Raw genomic sequence first — 22,847 nt, forward strand, 5'->3', positions numbered from 1 at the left:
TTGCATCATTTTCTCTTGTGCTTGATTTAATCTTGTGTTGCTTTGTACAGTAAGTGACACGCTATGTAGGCATATAGCCTAGCAGCAACAGGCTCTACCATATAACCTAATTTTATTTCCCAGCAACTGCTGCTTTTTCTGATAATAACACTTAATCTTATTTTGGAAAGCTAGCCTCCCCGCTTCACTTTTAAACCACCTGGGCTGGATGAAGCTGACCCCAACGTAGTGCCTGAAGTAATCAAGCTACTTAGACTGAACCGCTAAACCTATTTTATCCCCCAGTCATAGAGTAAAACCTAAGGACAAAGAAGCAGTCTTCAAACTTTAGCTTGCACCTCGGTCACCTGGAGGGACTGTTAAAACACAGTTAATTGGGCCCCAGGCTCAGAGTTTGTATTTCAAAAGTCTGGGGTGGGGCCTGAAAATTTGCATTTCTACCAAGCTCTGAGTTGATGCTAATATGGCTGATGTAGAAACCACCCTCACAACCACTGCCAGTAGCAACAACCCCAGCTGGTCCAGCAGTATTCAGCTGCAGGGATCTTCCTAGAACACTTATGAAAGGCGTGTCTTTGCAAAGGCAGCTTGCTGAAGGGGTAAGAAGGTAGCCTGCTGAGGCCTTGTGATAACCAGAGGGATGGGCCTGCCTGAGGAGACAAAGGATCCAGAAAACAACCAAGACAGGGAGAAATGCCACTTCTCTAGGATGATGTCACTTGAAGACCCGGATCTGGCCAGCCAACCCTGAAGCTCAATTCCCTGCTATGCTTAAAGTATCTGAGTTGAACTTCTGACATTTGCAACTGACAGGTCTCCAGCTGATACAAACTATTAGACCTTTTCTCACCTAGTTTACCCCAAAGCATGAGTGGCTGACGCAGGGATAATGAGGAGGGCTTGAAAAAGATACACAGAGACTGGACATTTCAACAACAAACAGTGAAAACATCCTTAGTATGGCCACAGTAGACAGTGGCTCCCTTAGCACTCCTACACAGATGAGTCCTTCAAATTTAACCAGTCACGTCCTAATGTCCCAGCCTTTTAAAGGGAAGGGGAGGGGAATTCCCTCCGCCTGCCCCCTCCAGATAGCTTCACATTAGAGCAACTCCACCAGCAAGACCCTCCTGGCATCTTTTTACCTCCCCATCCTCCAGGGCTTTTACAACTTCCCAGGGAAAAGGAGTGACATAATCTGGAGGATTAAGGATAAACTGCAAAGAGAAACTCTCAAAGTGCACAGCGCAGACCCTGGCACCTCCTGTTTCCCTCCAGAGGGGCAAGCTGCCTTCAGGAAACGCCCAGTCTCGCCCACTCGCCCGCAGCTCGGGCGTCAGGGCAGCAAGCCTCCCTTTAGTGGAAGACGCCCGCCCAGGCCTGACTTTGTGTTCCAGATGGCAAGTCCATCCAATTCTGAGGCTCGGTGGATGTAAGCCACGTTTTTAAATAACAGTGTTATCATTAATAAAAATGATACTTGACTTCTACCTGCCTTGTGTTTTCTCCTCTATTGACAAAGAACCCCGATGGCAACCAAGAGGGGTTCACACTCTCAGATGCTCCATATTAATTCCGCCTCTATGGGAGCATACTAGAGACCTAATTTAAAGAATCCCTCATGTGCACAAAAATCAGATTTGAATTTGAGGAGTGCCTGTGTGGTATTTTGACAACTAGTTACAAATCGTTCTCTTAATATAAGCAAAAACAAAATAATGATGTTTCTTAATTAAATATAAAATTGTAATGGAACAAAAATAAAAATACAACATAAACCTGCTAACAATTGAATAGCTAGGAAAAAGAATTACTGGGTAAAATTACATAGTATTGAACACTGGATTAGTCCTGAAAATGCAAAGTAGCCTAACGAAAATTCATATGCTCTAAGACGACGACGTGATGGAAACAATATCCAATGACAATTTGGCTACAGCTGTTCATACCAGGGCTGGGGCTGGAGAGTGATGGCTGAGGAGGGGAATCACAGCCATCTGCACGCCGACGCCGGACCTGAGCCGCGAGGGTGCTGGCGGTCATGCTAATTTTTATTTTGCAACAAACAAACAAAACAAAACAGCCGTAAGAGCCAAGAAGTAATAATGGGGTGATCACTGGTGAAGCTTGGGGCTCCAAAAGGAGTCCGCAGAGTCCACTTTAAAGTCAACTGGGAGCTTTTAGAGAAATTATGGATGAACTGACCTCCAGAATTGAGGGGTTAGGAAATCTTTCTCACTAGAATATAAATGTCATAAAGCCAGAAAATCGTGTAAGGTAAGAAAAGCATGTAAAAATTACATGAAAACCATGTAAGACTGAATTAGAAGAGAGGGTGAAGGAGGGTTTGGATAAATAATAGAAACTAAATGAAATGTGAATGTCTGGGTCGGGGACAGAGACTAATTTAGGGTTCAGAACAACTGAGAGCAGCTTCCACCAAAAATCGGTGGGGGTGGGCAGAAGACAATGTGGAGACAAATCAGAAAAAGAAATTGACTTCTGCATGTGTTAAAGAAACTCACTTTGCATTGGATGCAGGTTTCCCAAAATGTATGCTATTTTACCTAGAGAAAGCACTGAAGAGATTGTTTAAAGTTTCAAATGTGTATCAAACTAAATATTAAATATTTTTAAAAATATGTGTTTGCCCTAACCAGTGGGCATTGTCCTGCAAAAAGGTCTCTGGTTCGATTCCTGGTCAGGGCACATGCCTGAGTTGCAGGTTCAGTCCCTGGTCCAGGGTGAGTGCGAGAAGCATCTGATTGATGTTTCTCTCTCACATCGATGTTTCTCTCCCTCTTCCTCCCTCCCTTCCCCCTCTCTAAGAAAAACAAATAAATTTTTTTTAAAAAATCTGTGTATTACCTAATCAGTATTAATAATCAGCAACATTTTAATTTATCTCCTCTGAATGCCATGTGTAGACCAACACTCCCTTCCATTGAAGGGTGGAATGTACCCACACTTCACAGCAGCTGCTTTCAAATTTTAGAGGAAAGAAGAGTAACTAGGGAGAAAGGTAACAGGGAAAACCAAGACTATGGAGTATTCCCTAGCTGGGCACTGTGCTAGGCACTTTGTAACTGCCATCAATGTCACGGTCACAATAAAACTGGTGGTGGGTATCATTATCTACCTTGAGAGGCGGGGACACTTAAAGAGGTCAAGCAATGGGAGCAAAGTTCGCACAGGTGGTAGTCTGCCCCCCAACTGAACTCAGGTGTGTTTAATTCCAAAGTTCCTATCTTAACTTGTGTACTATCCTCTCTTTAGAGAAAAAGGCTTGACTGGGTCCTTACATTATTGCCCAGGAAGAGCTGTAGGTGGAGTTTAACTGGGGAAAATCCCTAGAGAAGCTGCTGTGATGAGTTCCCACCTCTCAGTAGGCAAGAATTATAACGTCATTCCACCTAATTCGCAGGCCATATAACCCGCAACTTCCCTGGAACAGTTCGCTGCCTTGGTCCCAATGCACACCTTCCCTTTCATGTTTCACTGGTGGCCAACGAGCAGTTTATACGCCCGCCCTCAGAGTGATGGTGTTAGAAAACATAAACCATGGGAAACTGGGCCAAGTTCATGCTGAAACTTCCCATGAGACATGAACACATAGTGGATGAGCATGCAGGCTCTGAGGCTAGACCGTCTGGGTTAGCTAATTCTTCTGTGCCTCAGTTTCCCATCTGTGAAATAGATATGACGTTGTCAGGATCAAATGTATCAGTATGTAGACAGTACTGAGAACAGAACCTAGTACTCAAACTATGAGCTATTTCTAATTATGCAGCATTCTTTTTTTTTTCTTTCTCTGAAATATGCTAGTTTTCTGGTGTTTTCACTTACTGTTTCCTCTCTTTTATTAGAGCACAAGATCTTGTTAAGCGGGGACGGCAGCTCGCCTCCCCTAGGTGCCCTACAGCAGGGGGCCCTGGGCGCAGCGCGCAGCCCCGGCACCTGGGAAGGGGAATGTTCCGAGACACCCGCTTTGCAGCCGGGGTCTGGATCGTCACCATGTCTGCACGTGAGGTTCCTGGCCAACACCAAGTGCTTAGCAAAGAAATGATGGAAACAGGTTGGTGGAGGCAAATCGAGCTCCCAGTGGCTCCCAAGCACAGAAAGAGAAGTCAAGGAAGGTGTCCAATGTCTCAGGAAGGGATGCACAGTTTGCCCACAATCTTCCCACTCCACTGCTCCCACTCCCTTTTCTCCGCCACGCCAACATTTTCCGCAACTACGTGCTGTAAAACGCTTTCGTAAAAAACAAGGTCTGAAACGAAATAAATTTGGCAAACACTGAGTACTTAAATTATTGATGGTTAGTAATGTGTATTAACAGAGAAAAGGCTCCTAATAAGCCTTGCAATAAAGAAATCCACTTCATGTTGTTCAACCTAACATCTTCTAAATCTATCTTGCATATTTTGTTAACAGGAGGAACAAGTTTTCTATGGAAAACTTGGACAATGGCTTCCCACGGCTGTGCCATGTCAGGTGGGGGAGGGCAAGGGAGAAGCCCTCCTGGACTGGAGTAGGTAGAGAGGCTGACTTTTTGCACAAGCAAGAAGCCCCGGGTGGTATGGGTGGTGCACGCAGCATTAGGCCCCAATCCTAAGAGCATAACCCCAGCGAGGTATTCTCTCAATTTATTCTTGATAATAGAATCCCAGCACAATCAATCAATCAATATTTATTAACTGTCAGCTGACCTTAATGCATTTCCAGGAATACATTATATTATAATAAATAAAAACCACCAGGCTGAAGAATATTTATTTCCTTGCTTTTGATTTCTTATGAGTCTGACCTATTCTTTGCATCATTTCTACAAACAAGCTGAAAATTTGACACCCTGGGGGACCTTAAACGGCATGAAAAGGATTACTAAATAAGCCAATGAGACACTACTTAATAATGTGAGGACTGAGTGGTATTTTCATTTCATTGCCTGATTTTATGACTTCTGTGAGCTAAAATTAAAATTCCCAAACCCCTTATCACTGTAAAAAGCGATCCAAGACTATAGCTCATAAGCAAAATGGTTCTTTTCTTCTCCCAAATTTCTTTACCCTTATGGCTCTTTTTTTCCCCATCAATAGCAAAGTAGGGGGTAAGGTGGAAAATAAAAGAGCTTCATTAAGTTCAAATATCAAATTACTAGATGGCTTGGACATGCCATAGTTTAGTCCCGCTTTTAAATTATTAGTGGGAAGAGAAAGCACACTTTATACTTACCTTTATTCTAAAGTTTCTGAAAAAGTATAATTACCGAGGGAGGCAATATCGATTACTTCGATTACTGTACCTTTAGTCCTGCAGCTCTTTATGACTATAGCTTTCAGGGCACAAAATTTCCTATGGCCATAAAAGGGACTCACTGTTGGGAGAGATTGGGCTGAGGTCGCCATCTAGTGGCTGCTATTCAAAACACGCTGTGGATAGCATTACTCTTGGCTTTACTGGGCTAATTCCAGAGGAGTTGACCAGGCTTGTGAGACTGAGCTGCCTCTCGGCAGGCCCCTGTCTGCACTAATACCTCACGGGGAGATCTTGAATAATTCACTAAGGTTGGCTGTGAATTCTAAACCACTAATCATCTTTACCCCTCTTTGCTTACATTCATTACGCATGGCTAAATTACCCGTCAGGCCTATAGAACAGTAACCTTACCTCCCACTAGGAAGTGAGGTCGATGTACATTTGGAAGGTTTGGGACAGTTGTTGTGGCTGTCTTCATTTTGGGGGGAAGGAGAACGGTCTCATAGTCTACCGACTGCATTGTATTCGCCCCCTCACCCACATCTATCCCATAATGCAATCCTTACTTTGTAAGACAAGTCATTTTCTGATGATGGATTATCAAGACCAGCAAGCAACTTGATGGGGTGAAATCACACCAACATGAATTGGGAGCTTAACTGCAAAGCTCCCTCTAAGTTTCATGTTCCCCTGATGTAAAATGACAGTAAGAACACTAACCTTGGAAGGCAATTCACAGAGTTACAGGAGACTGAAGGAGCTGATATGAGCAAGACAGCTAACTTTGTCTCCAATGACTGCTGGGCCCCGGATATATGCCTCCTGCTCTTCCTCCATCCAGAGACTCTCCTTCTACACACACACACGCACATGCATGCATCCACACACACACACTCCCACACACACATGCATACGTGACTCACTGCTATAATTACTGAGTCCAGAAGCGGGCAGGGGGAAGCTCAGGCTTGTGAATAATATAAAATTAAATTACAGGACCAATACTGCAGAAACTTTATACTGAAAAGGGCCTCAGCAATAATAGTATTTTGAGTTTAAAAATGAAGAAACAAGTTAAAAAGAAGTTTAGTGTATCTATGCTAAAGGCATAAAAAGCATCTTAGTGACAATGACTGTATTAAATCCCAGGGCTCCTGAGTCCAATCTGACTGTCCTATTCACAGAAGTGGCCTAGGCCACAGACTTCATCAGACAAAGCCCAGAAATGGGGAGTGACTTTCCCGGTATCTTGTAGAGAAGTAACATCAGAGCCGGGTCTGCGGATGCCGGCAGTGTTCCACGTAACACCCCCTGCCACCCCAGGCTTTCTTTGCCCATATGGATAAGAATCCTGGATAAGAGATGTATGCTGCCGTGGAACGGGAGAGAGTGTAGATTTATTAAAATGCACTTGAAGGACACTTCTCTTTTCCCTAGACCTCGTTAATTAAACTCTCCCTTCAAGTTCTGTGTGAAGATCTGCCTTTATAAACCACTCCTGCTATCTTCTGATAATTTTCTCTTCTGATTGACAATTATAATCTTACGCACCCAAATTAGAAGCTCATTATATTCCTTGTCTTATTTTCAAATACCAGAGTCCTATCTCCTCTATTAGATTGGTTCATTGAGGAACCCAGTAATATCTTGTCTTCCTTTTTTACATTTTACAATCCTTAGCACACTGCTGACTTAGGGCAGCCTCTCAAGAAATACATACTGCTTGTGTGAGGCTCTGAAGGACCCTTACATATGTGCATGTTCATTCATTATTAATTCATTATCTCACAATGAATGAATTTTACATTCACTGCCCTCCTAGAATGTAAATTCCACCAGGTCAAGGATGTGCCTCTATTTTATTCACCACCATATTCTCAGTGCCTTCTAAAATAGTGCTTGGTACAGAGTAGGTACTCAGCTAATAATGGCTAAATAAATGACTAATTATTCAGCATCTTTTAAGCATCATGCATTGATTGAGGTGCTTACTTATACCTATTATTTTTCTGAATTCCTGGTGTATCCATCTCCTGCTAGAGAGTGACTCAGGCATTGAGGGAAGAAACTAGTATTTGGGAGGGTGACTGATAAGTGATTTTTGAATAACTGGATGATAGAAGGATCTGTAGAACCCCACATCTGTTCTCCAGGCACGTACTCTAATCCTAAGGAAAGAAACTCATCAATATATAATTATAGTAGTCAGTCAGGTCTTTAATACAGGTCAATGAAAAGGGATATTGAAAATACAGAGGAAGACCTGCTTAGCTTTGCCTGAGCTTGTGACAGAGAACATGACATGTGACTTCTGTTAAGCAAAATAAAAGAATTGAAAAAGCCCTCTGGGCATTGAGCGACCCTGAGGGCTGTGCCAGCAACGAGAAGCCAGTTTCACCACCGCTGTACTCACCCTCGGCCACATCGTCGTCCACCGTTAACTTAAGGCTTTTTCCTCTCCGCACCACCCGAACGGTGTGCCACTCATTGTCGTTGAGCTTCTGCCCCGCGTACAGGGTCTCCGGTCCTTTGCCTAAGGGTGGTGGTAAGTGTCAAAATTAGGATCATTCTAAAAGTGGTGCTCGTGGCATTAGAATTGTCAAAGCCACACTGGTGCACACATCCCAGTAGCATTTCAGGAGACATATCCCACCCCCACCTAAAACTCATCCAGTTCCACTGATCCAAATGCAAAAGTCTCATTCAAAAGTAAAGGACAATTGCACAGTTGTGAAAGAAGTAAGTGTCCTCCTTTAGCTCCGGATACAAGGTTTTAAGTACCAATTGGTAGTAACCCATCATTTACAGGAAACAGGAGTCAGCTGTTATTTTGTTTTTCAAAGTCTTAGAATTTAGGTGAATTTTTTTTAACATATAAGAAATTCATCACACATTTTCAAAAATCATTTGGTCAGTTAGGCATAATACACCAGTCTGGCTTTTGGAGAGTATCCACCCACCGGATAAGTAAAGAGCGCTGTAATATACGCTCTTAACTTGACATTTCCTATCAATGACCATATAAACCACAATAGTAATCATCATCATCACCATCATCATCATATCAAGGTCTGAAACCCATTATAAATAATGCTCCTGAAGGGAATGTGAGGCCCCTCTGAATAATCTCATCGTTCGATCACACCCCAAAAAAGATCCAATGACTTAAAAAATGAAATAATGTAAAACTCTAAAATTGAGTATGTTTAGGTCAAAATAATGATCCATGCCACCAAATAAAGGAATAAACCATGTTGTTTCAAAAGTTCGATACCCAAGATGCTTGAGATGATGTTCAAGTGCAGCCTAGGGAGAACAAGGTGCAATAAGGAACTACGGTGTTTAGGGGCAAAAGCTGGCAAGACAGATACTGAGGCATCAAAAACAATCCGGCTAGCGATGAGGGAAAGAATGTCATGTTTCACTCATCAATGAGCTGAGATGTAAATTTAAAGCCAAGAAGGCTTGATAGATGTAGAGAACCTAGATCAAGTGTGTTTTCTCTACATGGACAGCTGAGTGCAGGCAGAAAGACGCTGCTTAAATCTTCTTGGATTAGTCAATCAATACATATAAAGCCCTATCTCTGGAAATAACTTTTAAAAATGATGAAATATTCAGCTGGCCAATAGACCCCCATGTATATTATACATTTGAAATATTTCAGAGAACTACACACTTGGCTCCAATAGGAGCACAGGGCCAGGTATGCAGTGCTCACTGAGTAACTGATGTTTACACAGGTCTTTATTTCTTTGGAAACCATCAAATAAGGTCAACATATTTTTATCTAAGTAGTTCTGAAAGCTTCATTTAAAGGGGAGGGGTGGGGGGGCAAAAGTAGGTTTACAGTAATGAGCACACAAGAACGCAGTTTATTCTTATATTATTTATTATTGTATTATATATTTGTACAACTGTAAGCCTACTCTTCCCTACCCCCTATAGGTTTTACAAGCCACTCCTCCTGCTCTTCTATTCCCCAAATTGAAGGTCTTATATATAGCATGTAGGGAGGACAATAAAAGAAGAATATATTTAGGTAGAAATACTTTAAACTAGGTAATTTTAAATTATACCCTTTAATTTTGAGTAATTAGTATTCCTATTAAGTGAGTTATAAAAGATATAATAATGGTTGAAGTTTTGGGGAATTTTCTTCTTGAAATATAGACAGACTTTCAAAGTGAAAAGGTTTCCTTTTATTGCAATGTATTCGTCAGGTGATTTGTACTTAAGATTTTCCAGAATGTGCCAAATTCACAAGAATTCTGATAATTCAGAGAAGAAACCTGGAGTGAAACAAATGTACCCCAAGTTGGGTAATGGTGCTTTGAGATCCATGAACTGTAGGGAAAAAAATAATTTTATACTAAGTCGTTTCATTTTCAACCTTAGCTTCTGTTTGTGAGTATGCCTGTCTTTAATGTTATCTAAACTGTATACATTAAAACAGGATTTTGTTTACATTTCCACTCACTAGTAACACTGCCTATCACCTCCCTGAATCCAGGTGGAAAAGGCATGTAGCTGTCGCTTTTACGACAGCAAATGTGTGGGCACTGGGGGAACGCGGACCACACCACGTGGGTACTCTGAAGCAAGAACAGATGTTCTCGGAAGAAACAAATCTGCCTTTGTTTTTTTATGTTTTTATCCTCTTTATTCCACATGCAAATGTTTCAATAAGATAGAAGAAAGTAAAGAAAGATGTGGAAAATATTGGCTATGGAGGCAGAACTGTTACAAATGCAGGCTCTCCTATAGACGGCCATCTGTTCTGTAGGCAATTTCTGCACTTCACTTAATGTTTATGATTGGGGACAAGACAGGAGGGAGAAATCTAACAAACACACAGTCAGTTTAGGGCACTGCTGCATTAGTACCAGAGTAGCCACCGAGGCGTAAAACAAGCTTTACTCAGAGTGGTAGGTTTGAGATGCTGCTAACATTTGCAGGCACCTCAGCTCTTCTTGGCATCCTTGAAATGGCTGTTATGGTCAGACTCAAACAAAAATATGGAACTGTTCATTTGACTTTATAGCTTTAGGATATGAAAAGTAACTGGAACCTCTTATAACCTGCTGCCTGGTTACATTAGATATTGCTGACCCCAATATTCTTACTTTAAGAGCAAGAAGGAAGGGTTCACAGTCATCTCATTAAAATGTCAGGGAAATGAGTATTCAATATTAATTTTCAAGCAATAAATACAGAAGTATCAGCGAGGTTCTGGAAAACTTTTGGCTTCCCACAGTGGAGAGTTGATAGCATTTATCTTTCATGGAGCCAAAAGGTCAATTCATCCCACAAGAAGCAAAGTAATGTTTAAACTCAGCTGGAAACATGGGCACATTGAGGGGAAAAGCAGATCTGATCTGTTATGTAGCCCAAGCATAAAGCTAGACTGATAAAGTGATGCATGAGGAGAACCAGCTTGCCCGGTGAAACATGCAAACTGTTGGGTTTTAAAAGCAGGAGGACCGAGTCCAGGGAAAGAATTCCCTGGCAGATTCAAGCACAAAGCCAGGGAAGCAGCATCAGTAAACAACATATGAAGAAGTTCTTCCCTGCAAGTCAGACATGATCCAGATAAGAGGAAGAGACAACTTAAGCTGGAAATTCAAAGAGAACTGGTGGAAACTTAAAGCAACGACAACAACAACGAGAACTCAAAGCCATCAATTGTCCTGCATTGCCCTTTTTCTTTTTAGTAGCTCAAAGAAGTATGATGTGCAATTAGGTACATATTGGATGCAGGTAGTAGATGTTTGTTCCCTCCTTTTATAGTTTAAGTAGCAAATATTGATCACAAAAAATCCCTTTGATTCCTTTTTAGGCTGCTTAGATCCTCAACGTTTGATCTAAATACAGAAAACTAGTAAGTATCTGACACCCTATAGTTGTATTTCCCAAGTAATAACACCTATGACTGCAGTAAAGAAGCAAAATCACAGCAGGAGATTTCCAGGATGCAGAAGTCTGTTGGAGTGTTGAATTGTTCATTACTGGAGAACAAAGAGCCTTTCATGGATCCTTTGCGTAATTCCAACCAAATGCCCACTATTGATCTGGCCTCACTGCAAACTCAGTTATAACCATCTTTTCACTGAAGGTCTGTCTCACAGAAGATGTCTAGTTCACAGGTGAACGAGGGATAGAGAATGAGGCATCCTGTTTTCCTAACCTAGCCCGCAGTAACCCTATGAAAGACCTATTTCTTTAAGAAGTCAGAACTAATAATAAAATCTAAGTGAAAAATTAGGGAAAAGAGCATTCTCTGAGAGAGGACTCACTGCTGACTGCTTGGAGGACAAAGACACTCAGAGAGGGAATGGGGATGTGCGGGGAAACATCTGCATTTAAGCATTATTTAAGGCGCACACCTTTACAAGGTGGACTTTGGATTTCAATCATTTTAAAGCAGACTGTTCATGTTATATGAATTTGTTATTCCCCCCAGGAGCAATATAACCAGAAAAACTACAAGATACTCCCAACACACAAAAGTTTGTCAATATATATTCCTAAGACCTGACCAAACCAACTAACCCAGGTGGTTTTGCTCATATACAGGGAGTAGAAATTCCTTCCGTATACCACAAAGTGCTGTTTCCAACAGTTGGGTTGTAACATCTGGAAACTCTTTTGGCTTGGGGTAAGGGGGGCAGAAGAGAAGGGGGCAATACCTGTTCTATACCAATTTGTTTTACCTGAACATTTTTCTGTTGGTGAAAGAAGAAAAAAGGAACAATAACTTGATTTCTCTTGGAACTATTTTTCACATGAATCAAAATTTCTACAATGCATAAAAGAATATGAAATTTTCTCCCTTAGAAAGGTATAGTGATTATACATCTAAATGATATGATAAATAAATACTCACAGTGAGTGTCTGTGATAGGTTTAAAAAAACACCAAAATTATTTAAAAAGAGAAACTTACCTTCATTTTCACCAGCACCTTAGGTTAGGCTAGCTGAGCTGTGGCGAGCATTTGACTAAGGCTATTGCCCCTTTTATTTTATCAGTCTTCCTACCCAAAGAGAATAGGTTAGGCAAGTTAAAGCAGGTACGAAGAGGAAAAAGAATGGGACCAAAGAATAAGGAGGATAACAGGTAAACAGAAAAGCAGCATTTTATTTTCTGTCCAAAAAATTTCAGGTTCTGGTTTTCTTTGGCTTGACAATTCAACAGACAGGTAGAGGTATTTTGTTTTGTTTTTGTAAACTTCTTTTCAAAAGCCTCCATTTTCTTTGAAACACTTTTAAATCATATTTACTTAAAAGAACCAGTTTGGCAAAACATTTCAAAAAAGATCATTTCATTCTCACTGGCGTTCTCAAGTCTCGGGAAGAGCTGTCCTACTTCTGACAATGGATGTGAAGCACACAGGAAGCTTTCCCTAGAAACCTTCTGTTAGGAAGCCTCCCAGTGAGGTGTGTGAGAGAGACAGGTGACCCAGTTACTCAACCTGAGCACACTGACCCTTCTGGAGGACCCCCTTGAAAATACCACCAATGTTTATCGGGCTTGAATAATTAAATGCACCATCGAGCCTACCACAAAGAACACATTCAACTATGGGTGGTCCTTTTCCCTATGGTTCCCCCTCTACTCTTTCCTTCCAGGTGCTGCTAGAGTACTGTCCCTAACCTCGAGAAGTGTATCACAAAGAGATCTAGTCACATATTTATCAAATGTCAACAGAGCATTGGCATGGGACAAGGCACCATTCTAGTACAGAAGAAGACAAGGTCTCTGCCCTTATTCAGCTTAGTCTAGTCTGAGATGGGAGAGAAAGAAGGGCAATATACAAATTAAATGACATGAGACAATTTCAGGTAGGCTTTATTTCTATAAAGAAAATACCATCAGGTAACCTGATGAAAAGTAATTGATGTGGGGATAGAGGATTGGTGGCTTCACAGAATATTCCAGAAAGGTCTCTCTGAGGGGACTTCTCTATTCTTGCTCTGAGTACCTGGTTGAATAGACAGCTATTAAGTGAGGTGGTCAGAAGAGGCTTCTCTGAGGAGGTACATTTGAGAAGAAGCCAAGCATGCAAATAACCAAGGCAATGGGAAGAGCAAGAGCAGAAGCCCAGAATGTGGTTGGCATGGCAAAGGCACAACAAGAAGCCCATCCTCCCTGGAGTCAGAGGGAGAGACTGTGGTAGGAGAGAAAGAGGAGGATGAGGAAGCAGAGGCCAGATCACAAGAGGCCCTAGACAACAGGGTATGGAACCTGCATGCTGTTCTAAATGCAACCAGAAGCCACTGGGTTGTAAGCAAGAGAATCGTATGGTTTAAGTTTTAAAACTTATTGTGGTTGTTATGAATACACTGAACTAAAAAAAAAAAAGGTTTCAATCATGAAAACAAGGAAATGTTTTGGGACATTAATAAAGGCAGGAAATGAAAGTGACATGGACTAGGGAGGCAGCAGAGGAAACAGAAGCGTGAGATCAGGTATGTACAGGGTCCAGCAGAAGTAACGCCTGCTTGAGTGTGGTTGGTAGGGTAATAATATGGGCATAGTAATTTACAGTTTTAATTTGAACATTTTACCTAAAATGTCATACAGTGTGCTTGAGCGCAATATTGTCATGTTAGAGAATTACACGCTTTTGATTTTGTAATATAAGATTTTGTAATAAAAAGGGGGCATTATTTGTGCTGGACTCTGTATTTTAGAGGTGTGGTCAGCACAACTTGAGATTGGTTGGGCAGGTAGAGTGGGAGTGCAAGAAGGAAAGAGAGGAATCCATGGTGATTTTCCGGTTTTATTTGAGAACCCAGGTGGATGGAGGCAGCCTCAACTGAGAAAGGAAAGATTCCAGACAGAGTTAAGATATGATTGAACTGAAGAGCATTATGCTCAGCAAAATGAGCCAAGCGGTGAAAGACAAATAAATACCACATGATCTCACCTATAAGTGGAACCTAATCAACAAAACAAACAAGCAAGAAAAATATAACCAGCAACACTAAAAGAAAAAACAAACTGACGGTAACCAGAGGGGAGGAGGGAGGTAATGGGGAAAAGAGGGGAAGGGTCAAGTCAAGGAACATGTGTAAAGGTCCCATGGACAAAGCCAAAGTGGGGACGGATGGGGGGTGGGAGGCGGTGGGGGGTGGGACGGGGGAAGGTGATGATGGGAAAATGGAGACAACAGCACTTGAATAATTTTTTAAAAATTATAAAAGAAAAAAATGACATGATTGGTCCCATTAGTCAGGGGAGCTGACTTCTGGTATTGGAGTCCCCCTACCTCGTCGCAGTCACACTCAGTACCATCACCTGGCCGCTTCCTGCTGCTGAGAAGTGTGAATCAAAATTCACCGCTTGCATGATTTTCTTAGCACAATGTTAATTTGCACCTTGGGCCACCGCTGCCTACTAATGACACAAGATTTTTGGATTCCTGTTGTCTTTCTCTCTTGCCTCCCTCCCTCCTTTTTTACCCTCCCTTTCTCTTTTTTCCTGCATGGTTTCAGTTATGTGCTCTTGCCTATGCCTGGGGCTGGAGCAAGGAGTGCCCCTAACATCACAGAGCAAACCCTGGCAGCCCAATCGATAGGACCTCTAAGCTGTGATCACTGTGTAAAATGAGCCCGTTCATGCCTGCTGGGAGATTGGAGCACCTCAATTTTGAAATGGAATGAATCTGGGACAGATATATCTCCGAAGGAACAAATGACCCCGCAAAATATGGGAAAGAATCTTGCCCCCAATTTACTGCCAAATCTTTACCTTAAGTCATAAATTCACAGCATTGCTTAAGAGTGGTGAGCTCAGGAGAATCTCTAGGCTTCTTGTGATAATCTCTCTCCATGAAGCCACTTTCCAGGAGATGAAGGCAATTTACTCAGAGATAGACAGCAAGATGCTTTTGTGAATATTGATTCTAATCGTTTAAAACTTTCTAAAACAAGTACTTCTCACCATTGCCATAATGTAATTAATACAAATTAGTCTGCCTTTGAAGATTTTAAAGGTTATTGTACCATAGGGTCTTCCTGACTATGTGATCTTATTGTTTAGCGCTGAAGACACAGATTTGGAAGCTGACAGAGACTGAGCTAAAGAGATATTAACCAGGATATGCACTAAAACCTGCTCCTCTTAATAAATTTCCCATTTAAGTCTGTTTCCTTGTGAATTGACCCTTTTGTAACAAAAAGCAGAATAAAAAATGGTCAATTATGAATTAAAAGGTCTAGTTAATTAATCCTAATAATATTTTGCTTTAAAAAGGAATTAAGAGAGGCATGATATATTTGATTAGTTTTCTTTCATATATTTTCATAACTTCTCCACCTCCATCCGTCCTTTCTCAGCCTGGCAGTGTGCGCCTCTCCAGTAGTTCAGCTGTGCCTGCGTTTTGTCCATCATCGTTCTGTCCCTTGCACTGCAGATGTTTTTCGACTATTCCTTGCCTCCACTTCTATGGTCTTGGAAGGAGAAGAACATGGCACTTTGCTATTCCTAACAACTAGGCAGAAGGTCTTACACCAAGAAGGTGCCCCACAAATTAGGAAAAAAAACACTAGGGATTGAATAAATAGAATTGAATGAGTTGAGTAACATATTAGTAAACCGACTGAGGTACAGAGAAGAAATGAAAGGGGAGCAGAAAATAGTTGAAAACTGTATTTTAGAAATAAAATATGTTGGACCAATTTGGAAAGGTATTCAGTAGGATAATGAATACATATAGTTGAACTAATAAGTGAATAAACAGAATTGGATGAAAAAAATCAATGACAGTGTAATTCTATGGAGGGTGGAGAAACAAAAGAAGGGGCGCAGAAGGGATCTGCACATTTTGTGTTGGCAGCTGAGTGAATGAGGAGCTAATTCCTAATTCATTTCAGAGCTAAAAGAACAAGGGAGCAGTTACAAATAAAAATAAAGACACTGCTTTTTGTTTTAAATATATTTGTCCAAGCCAGAAGATAATACAGCTCTCTGAGAAACTGCTATGAAGATGGAAGTCACATTTATAAAGAGGTGCCAATCGCTCTGCACACGTGATCTTACTTAGTTTTGTAATGTGAAGCTGACACAGTTCACCCCGGGCTCACAGATACAGAGGCACGGCAAAGCTCCACACCTGTCAAGGTCGCACAGCTACGGGACTCAGCGCCCAGACTGTCTCTCTGCAAATTCGCTTCACCATTTGTTCTCACAGCTTTGTCATGGTTGTGCCCCTGGTTTGTCCCAGTCTAGACATTTGAGGAGGAATAATGTAAAGGCCAGGTAAAGACATGGAGGGACTAGGAGAATACTGCCATATATGAAACAGAACATCTCACTGCGGGGGGGCAGTTAATGAAAAGTATGATGTGGTCTTACTTTTTATTTTTTAAATTTATTTGCAAGACTATGGTCAAGTCCTAATATACAGAACATACAAATAAAGCCAAAAGAAAGTAAATGTTTATATTGGAAATGAGAGTGGAAGGCAAATACAGGACACTTGTGTGCACTCACAGCAGACACCTTGGTGCCCTCAGATTTCAGCCATGGGGGCAGCAGACAGTTATCATAAACTCACACAGTCCAAGAAGCTCCACCTCAAGCAAGGTCAGGGTGCCTTTCTTGCCTACATGCAAGAGCAAGCAAGTAGTGAGGAAGAGGAGAGGGGGGCTGTCCAACAATGGAAAGGCTGGAGCTCATGGGTAATGCCCCAGTCTTCTGTGAGTTGAGTGGATAATTCTTGGAGGCATCCATTACAACACCCTCCATCTCCCCCACGTCCACATGCCACACAGCAGAAACCTTGACAATGGACACTCACATTGGTGTTCTTGCTTCACTGCTCATTGCTTCTGCTGCTCCACTCCCACTTTTAGGGATCCCTCCCAGATAAACCACCTGATTCAAGTCCTTATCTCAAACTCTGTTCTCAAGGGAACTCAGACCAATATAATACTTACACAGCATTTGATCAACTCCTGCCTCATAACTCAAACATTTTAACAGCCCTGTAGGGTGGAAATACCAATGGCCTATGATGAGATCCACCAGGGTTAGGGTCTTTTCCAAGGTCACAAAACCATTGAATCACGAAATTAAATCAGTAATCCAGGCTTTCTAATGCCATGGCTAGAGCTCTTCCCACTAACCTCTAGCTGCTGGAGCCCATGAGGTCCAAAGAGTCAAAAGAACCATGATCTCCTATCGCCACTAAGGGCAGACTTGGCATCTATCGCTGTAAATTACCAACTATTGACCAACCTTCTGAGGTTGTGAGAAAGTGGTTGTCTGAGGACAACCACTGGGCTTACCATCATCAGGTCCCGTGAGGACCCACTAGGACCACAGAAGACTTTTGAGAAAGGGCGGCCACTGTCATTCTTAATGAGCTCAGGTCTATGCCAGACAAAAGCTGTCAGATAAGGTCTCCACACCAAAAGTTCCTTCAGGTTCCATGATTCTAAATAATCACCATATCCCAGATCGGGGACTCTATCATAGGTATAATGGTATGGTTTTAAAAGTATCCCAAGACAGGCTCTGCCAGTGTGGCTCAGTGGGTTGAGCATCATCCCACAAAGTGAAGGGCTGCCAGTTCGATTCCCAGTCAGGGAGCATGCTCGGGTTGTGGGTTCAGTCCCCAGTTGGGGTGCGTACAGAGAGCAGCCAATCAATGTTTCTCCCTCACATCGATGTTGCCCTTCTTCTTTTCTCCCTTCCCCTCTCTCTAAAATAAAAAATAAAAATATATCACAAGACAAACAGTTCTGTGAAAATGCAGGTCTATATAAATCCCCATGTTTGCAACACTTCTTCCCAAAATAGAAAGTACTGAATCTAAAATAAGAATGGCAAAGGAGTAATATTTCAGCCTGTTTCTTGGGATGACAATTACAAGGTCTGTTGGCTTATAAGATTGATGGCATCAGCTGATCACCCACTGTGGACAGAGGCAGCTGACACACAGAATGGGCCCCATCACCCAAGTGGAACCTCTTACTCTCTTAACATTTGGCTTGTGCAACTAGGAGGCCCAGATGGGTGGATTAGCAGAATGAGCACCTTATTGTGGTCCTAGTTCTGGAAGTTGATGCTCCTTCTCCCTCCTAAAATAATTTGTGTGTAGGTTTCAAAACATGAGAAATTATAACTTCATATCACTAGAAATATCATCTCTTTATGGTACCGACTAAACTAAAGCTTGCAAAACAAGCACATAAAGGAAAAAAATTAAAACCAGAACATCAACAAAAACAGATCAAGAACATTTTAATTCAATTGTATTTGTCTCCTCTTAAGTAAGACATAAATGCACTTGGCCACAAGGCATCAAATAGGGCCTTGGATAAGGCAAGTGAAGCAGCTACCTTGGCAAACACATTATCTTCATACGCTGTATTTATACCTTTGTGCAATGATTTGAGTAGAGCATGGTAGTGAACTTCAGACTGCTGAATGCTTTATCCGTGCACCCTCAATTCCTTATTAGCTGGGGGCATTAAGCAGAAGGAAACTGATCCTACCGAAGAGGTGAAATCACCACCCTGCTTCCAGCTGAATAAAGGAAGATGAGTTTAACTGGAAAGTGCAATTGCCCCTCTAAAGGCACGGTGGACATTTCTGGGGATTCAAAGAAGAAAAGACACACAGAGTATGATCAAAGAGTCCATCATCTCCTGGGAGAGAGAACAAATAAAAACCCATTGTGTGGGAGGAATGCATACAAAGGGGTGCACCAGGTACCTGGCTGGTGGAGTACTTACTCTATCTGAAAATCTGAAACATTAACTCTGCTTTTCTCTTTCATATTTCTACATCAGGACTATATAGATCTCATAAGGCAGGGAGCAGGGCCTTCATTTCTATAGCCTTCTCAAATTCCAAATAGCACTGTCCTTGGCACGTACAGTGGATTCTGAAAGTTGAAGAGTGAATAAATAAACTTCTCCTTCTTATACTTGCATTAGACTCTGGTAGTAATAGCTAATATGTATAGTTTGCCTATCAGACTCAAGTCACCAGACACCATTCTGCATGCCTTACTTATATTAACTATTTTAATTCTTCAATGCCCTTAGGTTGCTGTGGTTGAATGCGTTATATTTTACTACATTTGCTGCTCCTTTCTATCAGTCTTTTCCTTTATAGGTCCATCCTTTCTGGAGGATTCTATTTCCTGTCCCTTTATGTCAGCATTTTGTGCGTCTTGCTTCATAACCAAAGAATTATGAGCAGAAGTGATTTGGGCCACCTAGAAGGTTTAGAAGAGGCTATCACATGGCTTCACCAGTGGGCAAAAGCAGAGCTGCAGCCAAACCACGATGGATGATAATGTGAGTGGAAATAAAGATTTGGTCTTTCAAGTCACTAAGATCGCATGGAGGCATTTGTCACTGCTGCATAATGGAGCCCAGCTGACTGATACATAGGTCCTATTAATTTCCACACTTTACACTTGAGGAAACTGAGGCAGAAAAATGTTAAGTCAATTTTCCAAGGTCACATAAGTAGTAATGGGTGGGATTTGAATCTGGGCAGTCTGGTTCCATTAGCCAAGGGATGAACCAAGAATGGCTGAGAGATGCAAAGATTAATCCTCACCGTGAAGTACTCTACACATGCCCTATGGGGAAAGATATAAAACTATTAAACCAATGTGTAAAATGGACATGCCTTTACTTTCTAGGCACATAAAAAAAGAAAGGCAAAGAAGAAAAAGTAAAATAAAATGGGAGAAGAGAGAAACAGAGAAAAATCACAGAGGAAAAGCAGATTAAGAGAAATCTCAGTATTTGTCAAATTGCTCCAAGGTAAATCTCTCTCCTAGAAAAATAAAACTCTTAAGATTTTTATCTTTAAAATGCTATCAGAACAGAATATATAAAAACGTTTAGCAGCATGTGTTTTAGAAGCATGAAATTATGTTTTTTTCCACTTTCATGGAATAAACTCTGTTTCCAATCTATGGAGGATGACAAGCGGCACATCTCGCCCAGGGGGATGCCATTTATGTGCCTGGAACAGTCCTGTCACTTTAACTCTCAGATGTTTCAGAGCTGTTAAGGAGCAATCTAGGTCAATGGTTCTCACATTTTCAACTTGATGGGAAGCATCTGTAAAAATATTAAAACTTGAGATCCCAGGATTCCAGACTTTGTGCCTTTTGCCAAACTTTATTTCTCTCTTCGGCTCCATTTTCCTATTCTATTTCTTTTCTAGGCTATCTCCTAGCATCTTTTATTTCCCCAAACCTTTATCTCCTCTAGTATCTCTCTTAAGGCCGTCCCTATCCAATTCCTCAAGGTGTCAAGCTGGAAGTTGTCCTGGATTCTCCTTTATCTCTCACCTTCTGATCCAGCCCATAGCCAAACTAGGCAATTCTGCCACCTGGGCGTTGCCTGCATGGATTCTCTCCATTAGGTCCGACCCTGCTACACTGGCTCTGGCCTGCCTCCACTCTCCCTTTAGGTATTATTGTCATTGAGTTCACAGTCCCCCATCAACCTTTCCTATTATGGTCAGAATTATTATGTTTCAACAGAAATTCCTTCATATGTGTTCCTACATAAAATCCCCAAAGGCCACTAAGTGCCTAGATGCAATGAAAGCATACAAGGACCTTCAGGATCTGGCCCCACCCCAGCATAAATTTTTATAATCTTGCCTTATAGAACACATATAATACTCCAACTACACCAAATTGTACCTGGTTATGTCATAATGTTAATCTTATGCTCTCTTAGAACCCAAATCATATGGCTACATCGAAGCTCTTCCCAGCAATGTCTTTAACTCACTCTAATTCTCTATTTCTCTCATTTGTAAGTAAATAACAAGAATAATGCCTCCTTCACAAGTTTCTGTAAGTATTAATAAAAGTAATACGTGTAAAACATTTATTAGTGACTAATTTCTGGTACATACTAAGGGAACATTACCAGTTATAATGATGTTAAATATCTTTCTCCCTACTATGCATGTGATTATGAAACACATATTCAAGGCCCAGAGCAAACTGAAATTTCAATAGTATCATATCACAGCAAATATCCTTAAAATGATGCCCTCACATCACAAAGCCAAACCAGAACATGACATCTGCAAGCAAAATGATGGTTTTCAGGGAAGTTTCTTTTCTCTCTCCCTCCTTCCCTCTCTCTCTCCGCCTTCTCCTCTTACTACTCATTCTCCTCCCACCCTCTCTCTCCATATTTTTGTCTGAAAAAAAAATAGGGATAAAGAAATACTAAAAGACTGCTCTTTACCAACCCCCTGTTATGGACCAAGCACACTATTTTCTATATCCCACTTACCTCTCTTAAGCATAGTTATCTACTACTGTATAACATGTGGCTTTCTTATCCATTTTACAAGGAAAAAATTGGATCTCAGAGAGATTAAGCAACATGAATAAGGTCATTTAGGTTGAAAGTGGCAGAAATTAGGTAGAAACCTACATCTGTGATTCCAAAAGCAGTGTTCTATCCATACACCTCAACATTCCCATGAGACAAACACTTTTATTGGTCAATATATTAGATTTCTAGATCAGTATCAGTGGCTGGTAGAGTAATATCGCTACAGATCATTTAGAGCTATTTTTAGTTTTTTAAAATAATATATCCTTATCACCAATTGTGAGACAGAGATGATTATAAAGACATCTCAAGATATTCATTTTTGTTCCTTTATGTTCATTACTGGAATTCTCCCCCATTCTGATATAGTTGATAGATTTTTAGCTACCAACCACACTTGAAAAAGTAATTTCAAATGCCTCATTTAGTGAACATATTACTCCTTCTTTCCAAGTGTCTGGCATGTGGGCACCAGAAATTCTCGAGGTCTAAATTGCTGGTTCCGGCGCCCATGGCTGGGGATGAGGCTCAGCAGGAAGACAGGAAGAGTTAAAAGTGAGAGACAGGTTTCCTGAGGGTCGAGACTCTGATGAATCAATGACAAGACTGTTAGCTAGTCGGGGTCCAGAGGAGATGAATCACGAGAGCTTTGAAGGCTATGTATTATGGTTCCATGCTTGAAAGGAGGAGCTTTGTGGCTCATGGCGCACTGGGGTGACTCTTCTTGGACAAAGGAACACATGGGCTCCAGAGCTACAGACGCTACATTGGCTCCTCCCCGCCCTGTCTGCTCAGATGACGTTTTACCTCCAACCAAACATCGATCCACTGTGACCAAACACAACCTCACAACTTTTTCCACTCTCTGACCCAGATGCAAGCTCTCTCAGGTTTTCCAAGGCTCTAAATGATGCTTCCTGTCCACATTCTTTTTGCGAAGCACTAAAATAGAGCCCCTGTCCATTTCAGAGGACAACAGGACAGTCCCAGAGCGGGCACAGGGGCTGCAGGGTGAAGTGCTGCAGGAGACCAGTACGGATGACGGCCGTGAAATACATGCTGTCCTTTGTATTGGGACTGATGAGTCAATTCTCACACGACTATGAAGTAATAGCATTGAATACCCATTTTATAGATGATGGAAGTAAGAAACAGGTACATTAAATGACCTTAGCCAAGGGCAAACAGCTAGTAAATAGATCCACGGCCAGGTTTATCTGTGTGTCGAGCCTTCGCTCTTATACTA

General features: G+C 41.5%; 1 protein-coding gene across 12 annotated transcripts in view; it reads right to left on the reverse strand.

Moving 5' to 3' along the window:
- The window catches only part of NRXN3 (neurexin 3), a 1,414,514-nt gene that overhangs the window by 778,276 nt on the left and 613,391 nt on the right, over positions 1–22,847 (reverse strand). For all 12 annotated transcript variants that reach the window (XM_054567201.1, XM_054567200.1, XM_054567197.1 and 9 more), the window contains one exon: positions 7,673–7,792. In XM_054567201.1, the coding sequence (XP_054423176.1) occupies positions 7,673–7,792 (120 nt within the window). The remainder of the gene's footprint in view (positions 1–7,672; positions 7,793–22,847) is intronic.

The sequence above is a fragment of the Pteronotus mesoamericanus genome, unplaced genomic scaffold, assembly GCF_021234165.1.
Source record: "Pteronotus mesoamericanus isolate MK-2021 breed Mesoamerican mustached bat unplaced genomic scaffold, CSHL_Meso_final contig_182, whole genome shotgun sequence".
NCBI classification, from domain to species: Eukaryota; Metazoa; Chordata; class Mammalia; order Chiroptera; family Mormoopidae; genus Pteronotus; species Pteronotus mesoamericanus.